Source organism: Aphelocoma coerulescens, chromosome 6, assembly GCF_041296385.1.
Source record: "Aphelocoma coerulescens isolate FSJ_1873_10779 chromosome 6, UR_Acoe_1.0, whole genome shotgun sequence".
Taxonomy (NCBI): domain Eukaryota; kingdom Metazoa; phylum Chordata; class Aves; order Passeriformes; family Corvidae; genus Aphelocoma; species Aphelocoma coerulescens.
The window spans coordinates 21,422,644-21,433,849 of NC_091020.1; the positions used below are offsets into that span (position 1 = coordinate 21,422,644).

Consider the following 11,206-nt stretch of genomic DNA (forward strand, 5'->3'; position numbering starts at 1 on the left):
TCATTTTGAAATGTTACGTAAGTAATGATGCCAGCCAGTGCAGCCACTTGCTCTTGTGAAGTCACAGCCCTACACCTCAAAAACTGAAAGCAATAGATGAGGCCTGCTTAGTTCACAGGAGCTTTAGTCTCCCAGCCTTTCAACATTATTTATTTTAAAATAAAAACTAGGTTCCTAATCTACATATTACCAGTCATACACAAATTCAAGTAAACAAAACCACTGAAAACTCTAGAAAACAGTATTAATCTTACACAGATCAAATCAAGAATGTGTTGCAAGAGCAGCAAGTTATGCTCTCCTATTTCAGTAAGGAACTGTCTTGAACATATCCTGAAGAGGTTGTCTTTAAGGTATATCAGGGAGAGCTTAAAAGGATATACCAACTAAAATCAAACTGTTTAGTCTCAATGCACCTTACCAGCTTCCTTATTTTGTTATATTTTAAAAGGACATCGGTTCTCCTTCATACTGCAAAGACACTCAAAACCAGGAGAAAGCCATCAACACTTTGGTGTTAGAATAATACATGACATGCCTTTGAACACATTAAAGAAACTGGAAAAAAGTTTTATTAGATACTGAAGTACTATCATCATTTTACTACCTACTGAAACTCTACCAGCCTGAGTAATCTATGAGCTGTCATTCTCTTGGAAGTATTACTTCAGAAGGAAAAGTATCTCAAAAGATCACTAGTGAGCCATTGTGGTTGTTCACTTGGATCATGAACTTTGTAGGAATGAAGCTGAAGCAAAACTTTTCACTTCTTTTTTTTCCTTCTCAGTTCCACTATCAAGAACATGGGGGTTTTTTTATTAGCTATAGAAACATTATACTACTTCATCTATACTTCTAAGACTGGTGACAGAAGCTAAAGCCTACCAAGTGAGTTTGCACATTCACAGGAGGAATATCAACCTTCCCACCCACCTCTCCCTACTTTGGGAGGATGGGATTCATTAGTCTCCTCAGCATAAAACTACCAAAGAGATGAACACATATAATGTAAATATTCTGCAACATCTCCTGGTATGAGGTATCTACTGTTTTGCTTTATGCCTGTTTTCCAGAGCATCAACACAGAAATGTTATATAGGAGGAGGCCTTCAATCAATGTAACAGCAGGATCTGGTCAAACAAGCACATCCACATAAATATCAGACTTTTTAAAGTGCACAACTAGTTACACAATTACTTTTAAGATGACCTTACTAATACCAAAGCTGCAAATTCTCAACCTAATCTGGAGGCATTTCAAAGCATTCCCTATGTTTGTTTGGATCTCCCTGAACAGACTAGGGTTTTGAGAAAGGTTTTCAACTGGCCAAAGAGCAGAAACTAAACTTTCCTGGGAAAACCACCACCTGATAATTTACTGTTTTGAGAATGTAAAACTACTCCAACCCTTACTTCCAAAAAGTTATTTTTAAAATAATGGTTCCAATATAGAACTATGCCTAATGAAGTTATTGTTAACATTAATGCTTGGTATGCACTCCACAAGGACTGCGGGCTTTGGAGAAAGACTAATTTGAGTCAGCTTCTTCCTCACTCTCCAAACTTGTATAGAAAAGAGGCATTCAACAATAAAATATCATGTTAGTCATCAAAAAAAAAAAAAGTAACTGTAACTACATAGAGGAAAAGCAGAATTAGTACAGAAGCTGGAGCAACTAAACTTTCATAAAAAGATAGTTATGTGGTTACATACACAAGTACACAAACAATTATTTGTAATATGTCTGAAAGGAAAAGACCTTTGAAGTTCAATGTTCTGAAGTAAAAGGTGAAGACAAGGTATCTTTATTTACAAAACCAGCACTGACACTGTATCAGTGTTCCTATGGTCCAGCAGCAGAAAGGTCCATTTGTCAGGAGTTGCTGTGTAACTTCAAAGGGACATAGATAGGCTTTGCTCTATTAAAAACAAGCACAAAGCCAAATTCACACGTTATTGCTTCTTATGATTATAGAAATATTGGTGTTCACCAGGAATAGTCAAGATGTTACAGCACTCCAAAATGTGAAGCTGGAACAATTCTGTACCAACTAACCAGTATTACAGCACTTTTACTGAAGTTCTATACCTTGTGTTCAATTGTTTAACATCTAGATATTAAAACTATAATCTGAAGCAATATGTGACACTATTATTAACACACCAACTTTTTTTGTGCTTCACGCTGAATCTTAGAATAAGCCATATCTAGTTTTCCTTTCAGTTCCCAAAAGGTATTAACTAAATCTTTGTACTGCTGCTTTCCACTAAAGCAGCCTTGGTAACTGAAATGGAAACCAGCCTTTACAGCAGACACAGCCTCAGCATGCAGCAGAAAAGCTCTACCTTGATATTCCTGTTAGCCCCCATATCACATGTACATTAGCAAAGTTGGTTAAGCAGACTGACCAGACCTAATGTAATTAGACAACTCCTCTATTTTACATGATTACTTATTTTAATGTACACGGTAATCTTGTTACAGCAATCCTTACTACTTCCATATTCCTCTGGACAGATTTGTAGGATGAGAAAAAACCACTACAAACATACAACAAATTGATAACAAGAGTAGAATAAAACAAAAGGATACCTTATAGAAACTATAAACCTTAAAATCAAACACCTGCTACTAGAAATCTTAAAAGGTGCATTGCTGCCATGAATTTTGATGAAGAGTGGACTGCCATTATAAGTGTGCACACCTCAACTTTGCTACACAGAATTGTAAATTTATTCACACACAGCTTCTGAAACAAAATATACATTTGTGATAGCACTTTGGAAGTAGAGATACTACCAACACGTGACTTGGAGCTAATCTATCACAAGCTTAATTTGGATTTATGGTTTCCTTTCAACTATCCTGTTAGGAAGCTTAACGCGCCCATTTCACACACACATACACACACACACACCCCCCCCAAAAAAAAAAAAAAAAAAGAAAAAACGCAGGAATTTGTGCTCAGCATTTTTTATAAAACAGCTCTGTTAAGACACACCTCTGTATCTGTGAATGCTTTAAACGCTGGCACACCCCAGAGCACATGTGTGCAAGCAGATACTGCCCAACATTTTGAGGCAGAGCCAGAATACGCTGATCACTTTTCTCCACGAAAGCCTGTTTTATTTTGGTTACTTTACAACTAAGGGCTCTGAAAGAAAAAACCGGTTTCTTGCCAGTTTTTGCGACTCAATATCATAATTTCCTATTCTCTAGAAGTTTAGCCACCACTGGCCAACAAAACGAAGGTGTCGAATTCGAGAGGCAGCCCGAGACGCCCCAGGCAGAGCCCCTGCGGCCCGAGGAAGGGAGGGGGCACGGGAGTTACCCCAGGCCAGGAAGCAAACCTAGGCGCTGGAGCACGCAGCCACCCCCAGACCCCAGCGGGGCGGCCCCGGCGAGGCCTTTGCAGGCTCCCAAAGCAAAAAGAGATGGAAAGCGGCACCCCTCCTCCCCCCTCCAGGCCACACGGAGAGCCGGGAGCGCCGGGTCGCCCCTGCCGGTCCTCCTTCCCCTATTCCTCCCAGCTCCCACCGACCTGGAGACGGCCATGGCCGCCCGGAGCCGGGCCTGGCTGACGGCGGGCGGCGGGACGGGGGGGCCGGGGTGCTGCCCGGGCGGAGGGCACTGGGCCTCGCTCGGGCCTGGGGCGCCGCACCCAGCCTCGGCCCCGCCGGCGATCCGCGGGCAGCGGCTGAGCGCGGCAGAGGCCGGCGGCGGTCGGAGTGTCGCTCCCCCAGGCGAGGCGGCGGCGGCGTGGGCGGGAGCGGCAAAAGACCCTCAGAGCGCGGGTTAAAGCCTCGATTCCCCCATCGCCGGGGCGAAGCCCAATGCCTGGTTTTATATGAGCAGCCATCTTGTATTTATTCCCTTCCTCCATGAGAGCCGCTTCCTGATTGGCAAGAGCGCCCGGCCGCAGCCAATGGCGGGAGCGCTTCTAAGAGCAAGGAGGGCGGGAGCGCGCAGCGCCCGCACTGAGCAGGATCGGCCGTGGAGCCCGTCGGGCCGGCTGGGGGGGCGCCGGCCTCCGCCGGGGCGTTCTATCTGCACGGCGATGGAGGGGGGCGAACTCAAAGGAGAACACCCCAGTCCCGCACCCCGAGGGGAGAAGAGGAGCACCAGAATGCGGAGTAAACAGCTTTCATTCCATGTCCACTGGGTGGTGGCACTTCTGTCCCGCCAGCGCGGCGGGAGAGGGCGGCCGGTACTTGCCGAACCAAAGCCACACCCCCCTTTTGCCGAGGTCCGCCGCCCATCGTCCATGCCCGGTGCTGCGGCGTGAAGACGCTGTCCGCTGGACTACAACGCCCGGCGTGCCCCGCGCGCCGGCGGGCCGGGTCGGTGGCCCTGCTGTCCTAGCGGGCGGGCGCAGCCCTGGAGCCCCCATAGCGAGGGGTGGTTGTAACAGACACGGGTGGTACCGCGGAGGGGTTATAGCACACGAGGGTGGTAACACGCAAGGGTTTATTAACCATGGCCAGCCACCCCGGTCAGCGAGGTGGTCGCTGGTCCGGCCCGGTCGCGGCGCTTCCGTGAGGGGCCACGTTCTTTCCCGCTCTCTGCCGTCGCCCCGGCTGGCATAGCGGCCCGTCCTCCCAGCCCGGTGGGCCCCGGGCGATGCTGAAAGACCCCTGGGATCCAGCCCGGCAGTGCCCCTTGTTCCGGGCAAGCACACCAAGATTCCAAGTGCACGCTATCAGCTTCCATCAGGTCCAGATTAAGAAGTTAGCCTTCGACTAATCATTTAAATTAATGGCCCCAGACTGGTACATAAAAGTTAGTTGACGTAAGTAACCTTTCATGTGATAAGTTGGAAACAAAATAATAGGTTTTTCTTTCCTGTGATGGCATAAACTTGGATAAACACATGAACTTGTGTAACACTGTATCATAAAGTTCTCTTCTGAAGCCCATTGGGGTGTGTGTTTCACACCCAGCCCTTCTAGAGGGATTTCTGCTGGCCCCAGCCTTTCTGGTCGGTCTCCCTTTCCCCGGAGAGTTAACTCTTTGTGTATGGGCTCACACATTCCTTCCCCAAGAGCACATGTTCCAAATAAACATTCTAGTGCTGTCTGCATTATCACTGTCTTTTGACAGTTCTATAAACAAGATACTGGGATATAATGCTTCAATCTATCCTGTCCATGTAGGTTCAACCTATACTTCAGTCTTCCATAAGGTTTGCCTGGGGTGCCGCTTCCCTGCCTGTCTCTTCTCCTGTCCTATGGTGGGAGCTCTGTGGCAACTGGAAACTGGCGTTAAAGTGGCTCCAAACACTGGCAGTGTGAGTCAGCCTGAGGCCTCTGAGCACAGTGTGGCCAGAGCAAACCACAGACCTGGTTTTCAGTGCTAGACGGGGGATTTGTCACAGTGCTACAGCCAACCACCCAGGTGATGCCTTTTGCCTGTCATGACTGGTGCAGTAACTACCTTTAAATAGCTCAATATATCTTCTGTAGCTGAATACAGAGAAAAAGTCCAGTGTGTTTAGTTGGAGGCCAAGAGCATCTTACCAAAGTATTCCAAAAACTCCGCACCCCTTCCTTTCTGCCATCCCATGCCCTCGTGTTGCAGGTGCACCTGCCTGGGTCCCTGACCATGATCCCAGGAACATGCCTGCTCCTGTCCCACGTGTGTACATGTTTGCACTTAGCTGTGTGATGGGGAAGAACAGCAGGGAATTGGGGTAGGGAGCAGCAAGGAGCAGACTGAGGGTGGAGATATTTTTCTTGTATGTTTGATGCTGTTGACATGGATGTATAGCAAACATCCCTGATAGTATTTCCGTGTTTGTTTAGCCAGGAATCAGCAGCCATCCTGTCCTGCTGTGATCTTCAGGTGATATTTCCAATTCCAACATCCTATTTCCTCTTAGGTTCCTTAGAAACAGTTAGTGCATTGTTTTAATAGCAGTCAAGGCAGAGGGCACATCAAACATGCAATAAAATTTGTTTTGAACAGCTCCTACCTGATAGAAATAAGTGCAGGGAAGATATTGGTGGTGGGTCGTATGCACTGAGTACTTGCTGAAATTATGATAAACTGCACTTTCAGGTAAACAATCTGCAAAAGACAGAAAGAATGATCTGTTACTGTAGGCATTCTGGACCAAAACACAATTCATTCAAGTTTCACACCATATATTTTTGTATTTCGATGTGACATTTATGTAAAGCACATCCCTACTTAACTATTCACTTGTATCTTCTGCTGAATCCTTTCCCTACACTGTATGAAAACCAATTGTTCTTTGTCCATGCATCTGTTCAGCTGCTCTGTAAGTCACACCAATGCTTTTTGCATGTTTTCTTTTGACCCATTTTTCAAGGAGCAGCTATATATTTTCTTCCTTTTTCTTCTTCTGTTAAAAGAATCCCCCCTGAAAATTTGTTGTGTGCCAGTATACTCTCTCCAACCTGCTCCTAAACTAGATAATACTCAGTAATTTTACTCCTTTGGTATGTTTTAATCAATACATCCTGCATTCACATCAACTGTTTTTATTTAGCTTTCTTCCTCCTGCCAGCTGTGTTCACCTGTGAACTCTTAACTGCTTGGGCTGCAGATTCACAGGGACAGCAGCTCGAGTACGTGCCCTGTCAGCTGCCAGAGCCCAGGCAAAAAGTGGTGCAGCCTCCAAGTGCTCCAGCTGTGCAAATAGCAGATGACAGAGGCACAGTTTTTCAGGTGGAATCCCTCCTGATTAGACCTGACATTACATAACCTTCTACATGTTCAGGACTTTTAGAAGACTAACTTCCAGTTAGTTTTTTGTGGCCTGGAGGTTTGTAGGTTTATATTACTCAGAATCACACCAGCCTCTCTGTAGTGGTAGGTGTAACATTTGATGCCTTCTAGTCTGATAAAAAAAGATTATTTTCATAATAGTTTACATGTATTTTAGTGTCTATGTTACTTGATTTCTAAATTCCCTTGGAAATCTTGTCTGAAGACAAGCTAGTCTTAGAAGCTTGTCCCTGCTTAGCAGTTTCCTCAGACAGCTTCTCTGCTGGTGTCTTAGTCACTATCATTATTTTGATAATTTGGGGAAAAATTTCTCTGAGATACATTTATGCATTATGAACTTATGCAGATGAACTGTGCAGGTTCTTTGCAACATGTATTTCTTAATAATGCTTTCTGTTCCGAGGTCTGAAAACTAACTAGATTATCTTGTAGACTATTTCTACATTTAGACTTCAAAATTCTTATTCATTTTTATATATTTAACTGTTTCTTCTTCAACTATTATTTAATCTTCCTTGTTTTAATTTGACATTTTATCTCTGTAGCTTAGGCCCTCTTTAAGTGCTGTTAAAATCAGACTTCTGATTGCTGAAGGTTTTTTTTCTTGAGTAATCTCTTGTTTCTTGCTAACTAATACTTTCTATTGCTATTCTGCTTAATTTTTATTTAAAGGTGTATTTATTTTTTATCATCTAAGCTTCACTAGTTTCCATGCCAACTCTCATGGCTTTTAATTGTCTTATTTTTACTCCAAGGAGGTTTTTTTAGTAGCTGCAGAACCTTCTCAAAAGCCTCTTAAAAAAAGTCAACTTGTACATGGCCTTCTTTTTAAGTTCTTCACAATAAGTGCTGGTGGCTGGAAGCTGGATGAAGACTGATAGCTCTTGTAGTTTAAAAACACCTCAGAGATACCAGTGAAATGCTGGATTCTGAGAGACAAATCAGGGCTAAGCACTGCCACCCACAACACGCAGCAGCAACATTTCTGAAAAAACTTTGATGGACTCCAATTTCTCAACGTCAAACAGGTTGCAATAACCATTAGGTAGTGAAAACCACCAACATCTAAAAGATTCCCAATGTCACTAGGGCTGTGTAATTATCTAATTAGATTTCATTATCTCTGATCATATTTAACGCTGCCAACTTGGGACAGTTTTCCTGAATGAGAGGCTCCTCATATGACAAATAAAGAGAGAAAACTTGTGATTCTCTTTTTGTGATTTTCTGCTCCCAGGGATTTTATCTCATGAGATGGCATGGAATTGTTCAGAAGTGTTTCTTCTTGCCCATTTCCATTTTAAACATATATTCTGTACAACTGATCAACCTTGTACAAGGTTGTACAACCACCGTGGTTTTGGTTTTGTCTCTAATTTCTTCAGCATTTAGTTCCATAACCCCGAACTTCCCATTTTCTAACTCAGCTCTACTTTCCACCCTATCTTATAACACACAAAGACATAAATTACTGATATTCTTTGGAAACATTTTATGTATAAAAACTAAGTTTCTTAGTTTTGTCTAGCAGTTATCCATGCTATCCTAAGTTAAATAAATATTTTATAGTTTGGGTAGTTTTTTGTTCCTGTGGCATGTTTTTTAGGAAATGGTATTACCTATCCATTTGATACAGTTGGTCTTTTTTTCAAACAGTTATGTTTACATTTAAAGCCTCCCTCTTTTGACCTCTCTGTGCATGGAACTACACCACTTTCTATGTCAAGAAAGTAACTAAAGTAAATTTACATTCAGTAAATAAACTTAATACTGAAGTATTAAGGAATTAACAGTAGTAACTTCCATGGACAATTGCATCTTTATACCTGCTCTCTCACTGACATTAGGAGAGATCTCCATTTATATGCAGAAATTTATATATATGTTTATAATGTACATATACCTACATTTATACATAGATATACATACATATAAAAAATGAATTTAGTATTTCATATCCAAAAAGAAAACTGAAGGGGAGAAAAGCTCATGTCAATGGGCTTGTTTGGATCAAGGTAACAGACACAAAGGAGCCACTTAGAGACAAAAAGAAATGGAAATAATGAGGTCAAACTCTTCCTATAAATCTTCCGGTCTTTCTACATAGGCCTGTGGAAAAATGCAGCATGAAAATAACATGAGAGAAACAACCAGAGACCTTTTATTAAGTTCTTCTATTATCTAAAGTTGTGTGATTTTAAGGGCTTTTTCTTTATTTAACTTCAGTAGCCTGGTTGTTCTTTATTTTTTCATGAGCTAATGCAAGAGGGACATTAGTTTGTGCAGTTAAAAAAAAAAAAAAAAAGTGCATATAATTCCAGTGTGCACAAACTGAATACAAAGAGCATAAACAGAAAAGCACCCCTGTCATCAGGGACATAAGGATTCAGAAACACACTATAATGCTGAATAAACAAGGCCAGAGGTTTCACATCTAGTCCAGCTCTTTCCAAAAGCTGTTGCTTTTCAAAGATAAAAAAGAAAGCTAATCTGTGGCCATCATCACAAGTTCTGCAGCAGTTAATGAGTTTAAATTAGATTTAAAAACAAGTCTGGTGCATGTACCCTTTGCTCTCTATATATTTTAACTCCTATATTTAAGTGATAGAAAGCAATTACTGTTTTACTTTAATTTGCAAATACCATTTCTCAGAATATATTTTAGGCCTATGAAAGATTTCCAGCATGCAGTGTGAATATCAGAATTTACCATTTACTGCATACCAGAATTGCTGCTGAATATCAACATGATGTAGATACCAGGATGTGATGGTCCCATTTTTCATCTGAAGCGTGCAGACAAGTATCAATCAGCTCTAGCATTTGGATATACCAGTTTATACTTTCTTTTATTTACTTTGTGCATCTCAAAGATGGACTAACAGATATTAACAATAATTTGAATTTTGTTTTCTTCTCCTAAAAGAGTTAATTTTGTTTTTTGGACTTCTGTTTGGTAGTATAACTCTGAAAGTAAAAACTACTTTCTGTTTATGTTAGAAGAGGCCCTTTCAAGAACTACATGGGGAACATCCTCATCTGTAACAACTTTATCAGGTTTATCTATGTTGAGGGTTCTTTGATCTTCCTTTGTGGAACATTCAGTCCTGGGTGCTCCTCATAAAGGAATAAATGTCTCCTGCTTTCAGTATGACTCTGTATTGACTTGCTTGTTGTACTTCTTAGAGAGGCAGTTACTTCAGATTTGTTTGTTACATTTTAATTAATTTATAACTGTAAGTTTTGTATGATGGGTACAGTAATAGCAACATTATAGTGTGTTTTGATGCTGTCCTGAAAGTGTGAGGTAAGACAGGTATGTACCTATAATAGATAAATTGAATTTTATTCTTGGATTCCTCTAATGCTGGGATTCCTGATACCCAGTAAAAACTGAGCTTGTTTTCAATGTGGAATAGGTTTGTGGAGTAGTTTCTTACTTGATTGTCTGAAATTCCCATTGGATTCTACAGGGAATGTCTTCAGGATATTATACTACACACAGACTAGATTTAAAGCTTAGAGAGAAGACTTAATTAGTTTTAAGATCCCACATGACTTTATTGTAGGATTAGAAGTCTGAGTGCTCCTGTATTTTTTTGATAACTGTTATTTACATCAACTCACACGAGCCACCAGCACAGCTTAGAAGACCCAGATAAGAAGTTGCCAGGAACTCCTCCTCCAGCATGTGCCCTCTTTTTACACCCAGTAATCTTTCACCAGCTTTTTACACATGCACCTTTTGCACATTCTTCCCTCACACTGTTAACTCTCTCCCCCAACACTTGAATTTTCATTTTCCCTCCTCAATTTTTCTTTTTTAAAACATTTCTTCTCCTGTCCTTCCCCCACAACCCCTGCATTATCTTCTCATCTCAGGAGGACAAAGAATCAAGTTGCTTCCTCACCTGGTTCCTTTTTATCATCTGTTTTTCTGGCTTCCCACGAGAAGAAGAAAGGGAGCTGCTGGTTGGGTAATTGCCATCCACTGGAACCAGTAAGGCACAGTATGATGACAATTGGAGCAAGTAAGACTCAGCCTGGAGAGGAAACAAGCTCTAGTGGTTGGGGACAGCATGGAAGCTATTGCTTTTTGTTTGCACACATATTTTAAATAAACTGCTCTTCACAGTGGCCAACGATTCATACCCCTTGCTAAACCCCAGGTGGGGGAAACCCTTCTTTCTCAGCATCGAGCAGCTTCTTAGGCCACAAATGACCTTTGGGTGTCTACATTTCTGGATGATTCACATAAAACATTTTAAGAAAAAATTGATCTTCTTTGAGAAGCTGCTGCTCACGTCATTGAACTGCTGGTCCTGGCACACTGGTTGTAGAAGTGCACCCCAAATTTGAAGTGTAACACACCACTGCTCATTTTGCACATGCAAAAAGAAAGCCTGCAGCTTCCTAGCCGTTACTTCAGAGGCAAATAAACAGGGAAGGATCCA

At 42.0% G+C, this 11,206-nt stretch overlaps 1 protein-coding gene across 2 annotated transcripts in view; it reads right to left on the minus strand.

Annotated features, from left to right (window-relative positions):
* Positions 1 to 3,838, minus strand: part of BTAF1 (B-TFIID TATA-box binding protein associated factor 1) — a 42,916-nt gene extending 39,078 nt beyond the window's left edge. For both annotated transcript variants that reach the window (XM_069019711.1, XM_069019710.1), the window contains exon 1: positions 3,544 to 3,838. In XM_069019711.1, coding sequence (XP_068875812.1) covers positions 3,544 to 3,557 — 14 coding nt within the window. In that variant the 5' untranslated portion in view covers positions 3,558 to 3,838. The remainder of the gene's footprint in view (positions 1 to 3,543) is intronic.
* Positions 3,839 to 11,206: the final 7,368 nt, after the last annotated feature.